Below are 14,154 nucleotides of genomic sequence, written 5' to 3' on the forward strand. Positions count from 1 at the left end.
CAAACATATGAATCAAACTGAAACATGTTTCAATCATGAATATATGAACGTTTTCTGTTTCTGTGCCAGTAGTGGTATGATACATTTTCGCCATCTCGTAAGAAAGATTTCTAAATGTCATTTGTTTATTGCCCAACCCACTCTCACGATAAGACTTAATAATTTGTACAAGATGGCAGAATCATAAACTTGTATGAGTTGAGGCTCACAAAAAACTTGCAAATCAAAACCTGACAAGGATTGTAATAGGAAAAAACCTGTTGTATGTTTACATATGACGCACATAACGATACGTTTCGCCATGTTGTATGAATTATTACTGACTGCTTTGAGAGCGAGTTGCTATCTGGCTTAGTTTGTGGTCTTGTAAACAAGACACTGTTTGTAGGTGGAGAACCGAAAAATTTGTGTTCAATACACATCAGATGGCCAGTAAAGTGATAGTGAATGGTTTGAGGCGGTTGGGTTTTTTGGTTTCGTTTTTAACAGCATGGACCCTGAACAGACTAAATGGAAACCTGTGTTGTGGTCATAATACCTTCAGCTATTGGCCAGGGCTCGTGAGGGTTTGTTTCCTTGATAATAAAGGAGAGGGACGAAATGGATTATGACAACAAGGCCCCCATGTTAGAAACCAAAGCCCTTGTTAAGAATATGCTAAAGGAGAAATCAAATCTAAAATAGTCTCATGTGTCTCTCAGAGCAATCAGACGTGTCCCTCTGTGATGTCATTAAATCCGGGGTTAAAAGGCAGAGTGGGGTCTCGCTCTCATGGGTTATTAAACCAAGCCAATTAGCAGGCAGGTCTCTGAAGAAGTGACACTTGGGAAACAGGAAGTAGGTCTCATTAGTATTGCGATGGGGCATTCCTTTAATGAAGCTCTCAGATGTCTGTGACATCTGATGTGATGTCGTTTCTGCTGTGGTGGAATGATGCGTTTGATTCTCTGAAAAAGAAGCAGATCTGGGATGCTGCATGTGAAACTGGGTTTAGAGTTGGGATCTGAGCACAGCTTGAGTTAACGTGGGTGAATGCATCTCATTCTGTTTGTGAAGACATTACTGTAACCTAAAATATTGCTGTTAACTATATCCTTACATAAAAATAAAGTATAAAGAAATTACTGCACGACACAGGACTGCTGAATGAAAAAGCTGTAGTAACCTCACTGCAATGTACTGTTGAAGGACAAACTCTGTGAAGACATCACTCCTAGGACGGAAGAAAGGTGGTAAATAGCCATGAAGTCCTCCATATTCAGAGGTACTACTAAAAATAGTTCACAACAACATGCTGCCAAACTACTCGTACTATTTATTCAATATGCCTATTGTGCACAGTATGCAAAAGCTCTGGATGCATAGAATTACTGGATTACCTATGCAAATGTGCACTATATAACCACACACAAGGAGTACTTTATCCCACAAAGCATCATGCTCAATATTACAGTGTATTTCTGAATGAACAAGAAACAATATCAACACTTTTTTTTTCCAGAGATGTTATTTGAATGCCATTTGCTGAATTCACAATAATGTATACAAATGGGGTAAATACTGGGTAGTGTGCAGTATTTCATTCTGAACAAAGCCATAGACAGAGAAACAGGAAAAAAATGTGTCTAAAACTCTCATATTACAACAATGCAGACACAAAGAGAAAGATATTCACAATGACGTCTTTTATCTTTGCCTTAAGGCAAAATAAGTAGAAAAAACTGACGTTAGCCACATTGTATTGACGGAAGGATTTCTCCATTCACCACGATGGGTGTGTGTGTGCGTGTGTGTGTGTGTGTGTGTGTGTGTGTGTGTGTGTGTTTAGTTCTTCTCGAGTGTCTCAGGAGACGAGCCGCTGAGGGCAGCTGACTCCAGTGAAGCAGAACTCACTCTCAGATCATCTCAGCCCAGCCCTGCACTGCCAATAGGCATAGCAATGGAGCTTGACATCAGAGGATTGAAAACAAATGCAAATATTCTCTCCCCAAACACACACAAAACAAGCCTTTTCTCTCTGCCTCTTTCTCACATACAAAGAAATCGAACCTGCAGCGTTTGACATAAGTCAGAGAGCAGATCATTGCATTCTCTAGAGCACACTCAAAGCAATGAGATTCATTTTCACAGCTTCTCGCCTCAGTTTCATTTCATAACTGGACATTAAAAACACATACCAGGATAGTGCCTGAAACGTGAAAAAAAAGAAAAAAATAGTGTCAGTTGATAAACAAGAGGAGTATTTCAGTACAACTTGTTTCTAAGTGATCATGAGCTGTTTAAAGATCATTTTGAACATACAGTCACAATGTACATTGGTAAACCTTTGCAAATACATGTTAATCTATAGCTAAATGTCCACATTTCCTTGGTCAAACATATAATGTTCTAAATACACATGGTCAATAGTACTTACTCATGAGCATTTCATTTCAAAACCATTGGCATTGGACAGGACACAATCATGAGATACAATTAAGCAATGCAACAGTTCGCTCCTAACTGTGACAAATTTAGGCATCCATGATTATGGTAGCAAGAAGTGATCTAAAGCTTAGCACAATATCCAACTGTTGGTCCATTGCTCCCCCAAAATTAACCATAGAATGAAGTTGGCCTCCCTAAGGGGAGAGATTTCAACTGACAGGGAACTAATAATACCCCTGGAAAGTGATTTCAGTCAACCCCGAATGCTCTGCCACAACAGACCTACATGGCCACAGTTCTTAAAAGAACATTTTAGTGAAAAAAAAAGTGTGTGCATTGAAAAAGTTCCATAGATGTTAAAGGTTTTCATGGAAACAAAATGCGTAAATCACAAAAACTGACCTTGAACAAAAACCATATCCAAACCATTACCCAAATCAAAAATTATAATTCTAAAAATCCATAGGAAATTCCAGGGAAAACCCTTGGCTAGAAAATGCTAATTCCCTTTCAAGTATTAGTGCTATAAACCAAACAGCTCACTTTCATAACAAGCATTCCGTACTACAGCATTCATGCAGTGGAAGCCCTTATTCCCGCATAACATGACACCAAGCCAAAACACAAATCATCTGCTGTGAAACAACTGGGATTTCAGCAGAGCCTGAATTCAAGCCTCCCGCCCCTTCTTGAAAAACCATAACATCTGCAAATTATCAGTTACTCCGTTTGACACTTTCCTCCTTTTCCCCCCTTTCTCCCCTTCACTCTCTCTTTTCTCCTTCACCCTTTTCCCATATCTGAGATGTAGGTGTGAAGAGCGCGTTTCACACCATGCCATTGTCACAGCCTATTTATACTTCTTTAATCCCACTGCCTCACATCCCCACCGGATGACATCATCATCAGCATCTCCCCCCTCTGCGGTCGCTGCTGTAGGGTCTTACCGCCGGTATCCAGCTCATGGGAAGGTGGGTGGGGGGTGTGAGGAGAGCTGACTCACAGGGAATGAGGGGGATGCTACAGCTCAAAGCGCCTCTGAATCATCACAGTCTTCTCCATCAATGACACGTCTGTCATTCAGTGTTTCTGTGAATGGAGAGAAAGACGGAGGCAGAGAGAAACGCTGGTGGTACTGTGAGGTAAAGTGGGCCATGTTTATTCAGAAAGATGAGTTGAACTAACTCAAAAGCCAGGGCATGGCTCTGTCATGGGGCGACCTTGCATACGTGTTTGTTTGAAAGCGACAGACTATATTTAGGCGAACGGTTATAATAAAACAGCAGATGGTTTACATTGTAGGAGGGAAGAAAATGCTGACATAGGAGGGACTATTTGTCGTACTAAAGGGAGGGTCCATGTGTTTGCCAAGTCAAAACACAAACATTAGACGTGACCCCTCTGCTGTCTGTACATAATTTAAACAGGACGCTAGGGATGGTGTCAAAATTCAAATAGGAATGGGAAAGGAGGGTTGAACAACTATTGGCTGGACGTTTTAATGGACTTATAATTTATTTTGAAGTTAGAGTCTAGTTTTACAAAAGCTGGATTATGTGTAATTTAGTATAACTTTGAGTGGGACACCACATTCAAAGCTTCAGGCTCCAAATATAAGGCAGTTGGAGATGAATGGGTTCTTTCAGCACAGGAAAAATTAAGTGAGAAATTAATACCTATGCAGTTACATATGAAACGTGATGGCTTTTGTTTACCAGCTGCAAAAAAGATGTGGAATTTTGTATGGAAAAGATTTTGGGACCAAAACCTTGAGGATTATGTAGAAATTAGAAATATGTCTTAAAAATTAAGCATAAATGGAAGATTCATGGGAAATTTGGTGATTTCAAATTTGAAATCAGATTTTTAAATTGAAACGGGTACATAGTAAAGTTTACAGCAGCAAAATAAACTGAAGTTAATTCTACATAGCACATTCTTCTTTCTGCTCAATGGAGCGTTATTACCATAAACAAAAACACGAATACGAATTTTTGTTAATTAAAATAAAACCTAGCATTACCTGGAAAAAAACTTTTATTGTAAAACAGTAATAACTAAATAAAAATAGATATGAATGAATTTTCACTTTAGGTTTTGATACATGGTGTATAATAAAACTCGAAACCTTTACAGCGCACAAACATTTGCCAAAAGACTGAATTGTCATCTAAAATAAACCAAAACATGCTCAAGTTTTGACTTCGAAATGACTTTCCAGAAAAGAGAAGGAAACCTCCAGGCACACGAATTTGCAAATCTTGCTTTTTTAATTAAAAACAAAAGAGCAATCAACCGAAAGCAGTTTTGTGGTTTCTTTTTTGTGTGACATAGCAAATAAATTCAAAAGGATCAAGTGTAAACTTACAATAATTTAGTACATTATTCTGACATTTCTTTAATGTGGGAGGGGGGGGGGGGCTTGACAGAAAAATCATTTACACGTCAATTATGCAATTATCCATATTCACAACCACATACATTCATGTCAAATTCAAAGCAATTGAAGCCGTGACAAAAAAAGACATTCATAAAAAAAAATCTTATAGAAAATGCTCCAAATTAAACCATCACTTTCTTTAAAAAGAGAGCACTTTTACAAGGATATGAAGATTAAATTAAGATTGCTTCATTTTAAACATAGGCACATTGTTTGTTAATATCTGAGGCTTAATAGTGACAGGAAGATTTCCTGGCAGACGTTTTGAAACCCACCTGAACTGAGGCTGAGCAGCAGCATCAAACATAGCCAGTGCTCCATGCTAGGACACAAGTAAACAGAAACACTTCTATTATAACACCACCACCAACCACTCCAACAAAAGACCCTCCTTCCGGATGATAAATATACATTTCTTTGCGTTAGATGCTTGTCTTTCATACAATAATAATTCTTTGGCATAAATAACCCTCTATTTCAATTCCTTTCTGACTAAAATAACATCAAACTGAAATAAAAATCATCACAGACCTGAATACCCCTGTCAAGAACACAACAAATCTTCAATGACTACTATGAGATTTAATAAAATAAAAAAAGGGAGAAACATTTGGCCTCAGGGCAAAAAAAACAAACAAACAAACAATAAAACAATTCTTTAGATAAACATTGGTTAGAACTCAAAACAGCCTTTACCTGACCTGCAAAGCAGCTACAAATCTCTCTATTTGCCAATTAAATGATTTACTCAAGATTCATCCAATAATGTCCCTGTAATGACAATAATAATAATAATAATATCTATACTTTTTAAAAGCAACAAAGCTTCCATAACCATATCCATGTCACCACAGTTAAAATAGCGGTAAGTCTCAATCGTTATATACAGTATAAAGGGAACCACTCCGGTGGATGAAGTTTATGATTATCTACGAACCAAACCGATCAAACAGTTCAGAACGTCTCCAACCTCGGTAATATTACAGAATTAATCTATAAAACACCAACCAATACGTCGCTAACAGTAATGGACAATATGGTTTAGTCCAGTGATGCATGCAGCGCAACATAAAGTGATATTTCATGGACGTACATAGTGCTCGACATTTCCTGGTGATATGCAGAATTATGAGTGAGTTTAGAATCTGGGACATGACAATGTAAGACACAAGCGCTGACATTCCTCTTACTGGGACACGTTATATATCTTTGTTAACTGACCCACAATCACTTTGAGCTGCATTCTTAAGGCAAACGGTGCCTTCTGGACTCACATGGCACGTCAAACTTAGTTTCTTTTTTTTATTTTTATTTACTCACAAACATCAGCTGACATTTGTCTAGAAGCATGTGGTTTTCGAGTGTAACTGCTAGCTGCTAGTATTGAACAAGCATCAGCTCGCCAGGCTTCACCGAGGGTGAAGAGAGAGAAGGCCCCAAGGTTTCGGACAGGTATTGATATAGTGCGAGTTGTTTATGTCATCTCGGGCCACTTTGAAGGATGAGACTGCGTCGGCAGCTTTGTATTTTTAGGCAACGTGTCCAGAGAGAGTGTGTGAGGCAGGGAAAGGTGACCTGCTTTCACTTTGATCGATTGTCTTGCCCACGGTGTTTTTTTCCGAAAAAGAAAACGAAGGAACAGAGAAAGAAACATGTGCTTATGGGTGAGAAACTAATTTGGCACAGCCCACTAAACCCTCATTGTTAAAGCAGAGGTAAAATGGGCAAGGTGGAAAAAAAGAAAGAAAAGAAAACACCTTCGCCCTAAACTCAAGAGGAAACTTTTTCAAACGAGATGAGAAACATCGATAATGAAGAGGTGCGAGATCACGGTGACCCCCACTTTCTGAGTAAACAACGAAGAGGTGGGTTTTTCCGGAAGACGATATGTGGCCCGCTCCTGCCGCAGCCGTCGAGTGCAGAAGGCCATTTCCATGGGCCTCTGCCAAGCTTCCCTTCTCTCATCTCGATCTCTCTTTCATCCCTCTTTCAGGGGGACAGGTTGAGCAGCTTAGTGGATTTATTTGGGTAATTAATGGCCAGGCTGATGGCTGCGATGTTCTTCAGCGCCTGTGCAATAAAACGGGAGAGAAGGACAAAGAAATGAGAAATGAGTGAATGAGTACAGGAGGAGAAAGAAGGGGTGGGGTGGGGGGTCAATGGCAGAAAAAGTCAGAGAGGGGGAGGAGTAAGAGAGAAAAACCATTAAGCAAAACATAGTGGGTAATTCATCAAGCCGTTTCACACACCTGTGGCCCTCAAAGCTCAGCAAAAACACCCACACACAATTATCACACTTCAAATATATCGCTGTTTGGCCCATTTAAAAACTTAAAAACTATGTTCTGTTAACAACATCAAACCACTCGTTTGGCTTTCATGAATATTTCCAGCATGTTTTTATTTGAGCTAAAACGGTGCTTGGGATAAGATAAATACAGAGCATTAATCCCGTCCTACACAACACAATGTGTTCCTTCAGCCGCCCCTGTGCCGGAGATGAGGCTGCGCCACACCAAACACCATAATGGGCTTAATGACTAAATGCAATAGAGTTGCCTACAGCCCACACAAAAACACACTCTAACACACATGTACTGCTGGATAAGGATGATGGGTATGCCTCATGCCTCGTGCGAGAATCGACACAGGTGTTTTTTATCAATATCCTTTCTGATGTTCAGCTGTTTAAGCATAATATTTGTTTAGAGCCGTCACGGGATGAGGAGCGCAAATATTTATTTCACTAATGCTCTTATCAGTCTATGTGAACAAAGCACAAATGCTCTTACTCAACTCGAGAAATAAAAAAAAAGGTTTAGAGAAGTAGGCTATTTTCTCAAATTTCATTTATTAATCTGTTCTACTATGAATGTTACTGCAAGAGAAACAATATCAAACAAAAACAAATGGGATTGCTACTGTATAGTAATAATAAAATCCACTCATTAATTTTGCATCAAGTATTCATACTGTACAATGCATGTCTGTCATCAAGGATTGCTGATAAAACAAGCTTTACACACTATTAGACATCACAGGATCATTATTATTCAGCAGCATATGGTGGGACACTAGACAAACATTCACCTTTCTTTCCACTGTGCTGTGGTTTCCTGTCCTTCCAGCTCTGTGGCACGAGTTAATGCACTAGGCTCTGCAAAATCTTATTTTTAAGCTGGCAACCAAGACCACTGAAAACCCTGTGTGGTTCCTGTTATATACGTGCACTCATTTAAATATGGCTGCATCAGTTAAGTGCCATCTTCAACAACACTTACTAACTATAGATTGTATTCCAAAGTCTACTGTACTTTTTTCTTTTATCTCAAATTATTAATCTGTATATATGGATAACAAATATGACTACAAAATTATATGCTGATGAAATCTAATTCCATAAAATAAATAAAAATCTGGATTTATGCAACTGTTTTTTTTTTATAATGTAATTAACAAGTTAAATGGATAATCCATTTTTATTTTCAAGGTTTATTTACACAAACCTTAAATAATACAACCTTTTTACTTCTCTATTTTCAATGTTACAAATACGGTGTTCATGGCATACCTTCTCGGACATGTTCATGACTGTTAATTGCTAAAATAAATTAAAATGTATATGAACACTACAGGAACTGTGGCAGTCTTACCTGAGCAGTGCGCACTACTAGCTGTTCATTGGTAGTGAGAGCAAGAAGATACTCCTGCAGGACGTCCTGCTCCTGATGGACAAATGAAAAGACACGTAACACAGCTTTAATATTTAAACGCAAATAACCACATTTAGCACCTTTAAAGTTCATCGATATATGTAAAACAAGCTGCAAAAAATGCTGCATTTATTCTATAGCACCTGCCAGGAAATCAATTTGACGAGAGGCCAGTTCAATTCAAGGCCAGTTAGACTACAGAGTTATTCACCATATACTGGCCCACACTCCTGTAACTCAGCAGGGGCTGTTAATCTGGAGTTTGGAATAGCACCATGCTGTCGATGACATAACTCTGAATCAAACCAGACAGCGTCTAAATCAGCCCTGCCTCTGCGATCTCATTTCCTGAGGTAGGAGTATTTGCACTGTTCCAGGTATTTCACATTGATCAAAGCCTAGAGTCTATAAATAAGTATTTCTGTGTTATGTAGAGGCTGTTATACGATCTCTGGGGAACCTTTGAGGGAATATGGTGGAAGAACCCATAAACATGTTATGTGCATAATACAATACTTAAGTACATTGTTTAAAAAGAAGTACTGTGTTGTGTTAAAACTTGAAAAATCAGGGAATATGTTCATAGCAAGGTAAACTTCTATATTGACAATATGTACAGTATAAACCGCACACAACAAGGTTGACAAGGCTAATGCATCTTCATGCACAGACTGGCAAGAATTAGCTATACACCGTTGAAATCTGTTCATGAACTCCAGATGGCACACTAGGCAAGTAAAGCAGATGCTAATGACAAAAGAGAAACTGACCAAGTAGAGCACAAAAGATGTAACTGATGTTAAACATTTAAAAGGAAGTTTGTGCACAGATGTCGCTGTTCACTGAGGTTTTTATTTTACTGTCCTTCCTAATATTATTTTGTTCACTGAGGTTTTTATTTTACTGTCCTTCCTAATATTATTTTGTTCACTGAGGTTTTTATTTTACTGTCCTTCCTAATATTGTTTATATAGTTAGTTTGTATATTTTGACTGGTTGAAATGGTTTCCACAAAAATATTAAGCAGCACAGCTGTTTTCAGCACTGACAACAAATTCAACATGTTAGAATGATTTCTGAAGGACCACGCGACACTGAAGACTGGAGTTATTGCTGAAAATACAGTTTTGCCATCACAGGCAAGAATTGAATTTTTAAATATAATAGAAATTGTAATGATATTTTACAATATTGTATTATAATACTGTTATTTCATGCACAAACATGTATATACAGTATGTGTGTGTCTGTGTAACCAGAACCTACAACTTGCTTTCTCTATTCATTAAGAACGGATGGGAGAAAGTGACAATTCAAAAATGACACATTTAAGAAAAGTGTTTTTCTACTTAAAAACAAAACACTATGCCAATATCTCCTTAATCTTGTCAAATAACCTCCTTGCAGACAGCTCAGTTTAATGACTTTAGTGGGAGGAGTTATGTATTCTTCTACACCAAAACGAACTGCATCTGCAAATCTCAAAATACTTCTTGACAGAAAAGTCTGTAGACTGTGGAGAGGTTGCAGCTTTAGTCGTGTCAGAACACATTCGAAACCACTTCCTCTGTGAAGGAGGGGCTTTTATCGTCCCGCAGAGTGTACTACACTACAGCAGAGGAAGACAGAACGAGTCTGAACTTCTTATCTGTTGTTTTCTTCTTTCCGTCTCATTTCCGACTCAAACGGTGCAAAAACGGAGCAAAGACATGCTGAAACTCTCTGGCAAATGTAAGCCGACAATCTCCCATTAGTTAAGTGTTCTGATCCCGTTTTCTAGTGTTGCCATACTGAAAATAAACAATGGCTCAGTCATGACCATCTGGCTGCTGAGAGGTTTGCAATCTTTATAGTCAGTTCTGAGAAGTGCAGTGGCTGTGGGAGAGATAAGGCTCTTCATAATGAGGCCAAACGGTTTCGAGCATCTACTGGTGTAACCACTCAACACTCACAAAACACTCATTTCATCCATTTGCCAGTCAGTCCTTGAGGCTAATGCTCACTTAAACATTTCCCATTCAAACACACACATAAACCACTTCATATTTGTGTCCAACTTGCCTGTTAAAGGATTACAGCTCAAGGATAAAAGAGTATTGTCATAAAACTTTCCTCCCATTCAAGGGCTCAAAGAAAGAGCCATTCACTCAGGCATGATAGTAGAGTAGAGGCTTTACATGGCATAGATGTTTATATAAATACACCTCAGGTTGTCATTATGTGTTTGTTTCTCTGAACTCTGTGTGCTGCTATACCATTTGCTTTAAGAATATTGTGGCCTACTTTGAATTCAAGGAGGTGTGTTCGTGCCCCCTAGTGGACGATTATTCTCTACCAAACAATTATAAAGTGTTCGGAAAATAAAGGAAAATATAGCAAAAAACACTTTCTAAGTGATACCTTTCCCCCACCCAAAAATGTTTGTGCCACTTTGTGTGGCACACCTGTGGTTACTCTGCTATGATGCTTGTGTGAACTTCAGAGCAACTGACTACACACATCCACAGAAAGACTAATATAGAAGACTCTGTCTATGTTCTTTCAAACATTGTTTAAGAGCACCATATCACCATGAATCATAAAGTGAATTTTAGATTTCTGGACAGGCTCATGCATATGGATTATCTAGGGGATCCAGTTAAACTTAGTTTAAGCTGAGGATCCTCCATTGGTAAACAGCACCAGCATTACAAACAGATACTCATAAAGACTGTGGAGTTGTATGCTAAAGCATGTAAACATGGTCCTTAGGGATAATGTCATGCCTGTACGATTAAAGGTAGGTGTTTCTATTATTTTAGAATGGGAGTGTAGAATACAAACACACAAACTCTGGCGTTCAGACACTACACACTCAACAGACAGCTGTGCAGGTGGGTATAAGATACACATCATATGGGTATGAGTGGAAGACTTACTTTAACGGCGTTCCCCTGATAGGGACTCGCACACACAGAGTTGATTCAGACTGAATTAAGTCTGACTTTAAACAAGACAATAAAAACCTTAATGCCCTCCAGTCCAGTTTTTCACATAATACATTAGCAATTCACATTGCTATTTCCTTAGTTACGTGACTGCACTAAATTATAGTACGTCAGCTGCATGCCTCCCAGAATTCTGGGCTCAAAATAAATGTTCCCACTTAGAGATGCTGATGGATGATTCTGAGAACAAAATGATTCTTATGAATACAGGGCTGCCACAGGATGCGAGACAGAGCCGGTGCCAGGATAAATAACTTTACGCAGACACATTTGCCAATTTATCCATAGTAAATGCTAGGGCTGCTCCGATCACGGTCGGCCGATCGTTATGCGCATCTCGTCAGTAAAGCCGGTTCTCTAATCAGCGGTAAATTCCATCAGGTGCGTGATTTCACATAGAGCAGCTGTTACTACACAGAGCCGTTGTTAACTGAAAAGATGCGCAAATCCACATTCATTTTCAGCGTTTATTTGCGCATCTTCTCAGTTAACAACGGCTCCGTGTAGTAACAGCGGCTCTATGTGAAATCACGCACCTGATGGAGTTAACCGCTGATTAGAGAACCGGCTTTACTGGCGAGATGCGCATTAATGATCGGCCGATCGTGATCGGAGCACCCCTAGTAAATGCATCTAAAATGATTGGTAGTGTTTAATCATCACTGTCTGAAGGACAGAGCAATTCACATCTGTTACCCAGGCATATGCATAACCTTTAACGCATACTAAAATAAATGATCAAATAAAGATTAAGCATGATGCTTGAATTTTTCTTTTATTTTAATATATTTTAAAACGTCATGTGGTGCAAATCTGAATTTCCAGCAGTCATTACTCCAGTCTTCAGTGTCACATGATCCTTCAGAAATCATTCTAATGTGCTGATCTGCTGCACAATAAAGATTTCTTATTATTATCAATGTTGAAAATGGTTGTGCTGATGAATGTTCTTAAAAGAGATGCTTAAGAAAGCAGGAAGATGATGGTCACTCACCATAGCCTTGGCTTCAGCGACGAAAAAGAGCTCAGTGAGAGCGCGATGGAGAGGAAGGAGGACCGTGATGCTGGTGGGGTCCTGAATCAAACCACTCTCCATAGTAGTGAAGAGCTGCCACAGCGGCCGCAGAAGTGTGAGGTCACAAGCCCTGTGTTAATACACACAACAATCAAACCGTGAGGTCATTTCACTCTAAATGATCATTATTTGACTCGTATTTGAACTACATGCTTGTTTAATTCACGTTGTTAATGTTCCCCTTGAGTTAGCTAGGTGGCCATTTGCACGGGCTATTCCTCAACCTCACTAACTCATCTGATACCACAGGTCCAGGCCTCTATTTCTCCCATACACGCTCTGTCTGCTGCTGATGATGTAATTGTGTCCGAACGCCATGGAAATCATGCAAATCCCCCTGACATGTGACCTTGTTTCCACGGGAACAATCAAGGCAGAAAGCCATAGTCAGATGCATTATGCAAACGTGTGTAAATCTGAATGCCCACCAATACAAAACACACAAACGAATGAGCAGAAGTTAATATAAACCATTCAAGAAGTGGTTTAGGGGAAAACCGCCAGTGAGATGATGCACAATCATGTCCACTTGATTCAGGCTTTGCAAGGATTTCAACCCAACGCTGTTCAGAAACAAGAACGAAGTTGCAGGGCGGAAGGAAGATAAGCGTGCTTTAGGCTTGTTAAACTGGGCCAAGTTGCACCTGCCGTCCACAGACTGTAGATCTGAGCTGACAGAACCAGGCTCTGAAAGGAAGGTGCTGCCTCATCTCTTTAGAATAGTGGGGTGGCTTTAAAGCACTGCAGGATGAATTGACTATCTTTTGTTCGGTAGAATAGATGCTGTCAAAACTTTTAAATAGATCATAAAGGTAAGAAGGGACACACCATTGAGAGGGACACTGCAAGAGCCGCAGCAGCAGGTGAATAGCTTTCAGCCGCTGGCTTCCTGTTTGCCGACAGGCCACGCCCACCTGCCACTCCCAGATGTCAGCCAGCGGGAGGTGAGATAGCGCCTGCTTATCTGCGAGCATCTGCTTCAGGATCTCAAAACCTGTTTGGGTTCAAAACATAAAAGAGAATTCATTAGGCGACTTGCAAACTGAAATGAATATAAAAGCAAGAAGAATATAAATTCCTATGTGGGGCTGCTTTCTTTCTCTTGTTTACCTTCTTAAGCCTCATCTGTGAAAACGCTAATGAGCTGGCAGACCCCATAAATGAGACTCTGCTTCCATGGCTGAGAAACCCATGTGATATTCCATTACAGAATAACAACATCAGAAACAGAGCAGAAGGTGCACAAGTCTATTGATTCTTCGATGAGACAGGAGAGGAGTTCAAAGCTACTTGTGACCCAGAACTGACAGACATGATCAATCATATGCTCAGAAGTTTACAGACTTAAGGGCCTGTCCACAGTGAATATATTTTAGCATTGTACTGCTTTTCCATTGCTTTTCTGGGGTTAATAAATGCTTGTGTGAGAACGGCCTAATGACAGCAACTGGGTTATGGATGAGAATTCTGTAATGGATAAACTTTACAGTAGAGATGCACAATATATCAGAA

General features: G+C 39.4%; 1 protein-coding gene across 2 annotated transcripts in view; it reads right to left on the reverse strand.

The window, feature by feature from the left end:
* Positions 1-4,675: 4,675 nt before the first annotated feature.
* LOC132139681 (zinc finger ZZ-type and EF-hand domain-containing protein 1-like) overlaps positions 4,676-14,154 on the reverse strand; it is a 43,152-nt gene continuing 33,673 nt past the window's right edge. For both annotated transcript variants that reach the window (XM_059548223.1, XM_059548222.1), the window contains exons 51-54: positions 13,471-13,636; positions 12,562-12,712; positions 8,521-8,592; positions 4,676-6,937 (exon numbers count right to left, since the gene is read on the reverse strand). In XM_059548223.1, coding sequence (XP_059404206.1) covers positions 6,857-6,937; positions 8,521-8,592; positions 12,562-12,712; positions 13,471-13,636 — 470 coding nt within the window. In that variant the 3' untranslated portion in view covers positions 4,676-6,856. The remainder of the gene's footprint in view (positions 6,938-8,520; positions 8,593-12,561; positions 12,713-13,470; positions 13,637-14,154) is intronic.

This window comes from Carassius carassius, chromosome 4 (genome assembly GCF_963082965.1).
Source record: "Carassius carassius chromosome 4, fCarCar2.1, whole genome shotgun sequence".
NCBI classification, from domain to species: domain Eukaryota; kingdom Metazoa; phylum Chordata; class Actinopteri; order Cypriniformes; family Cyprinidae; genus Carassius; species Carassius carassius.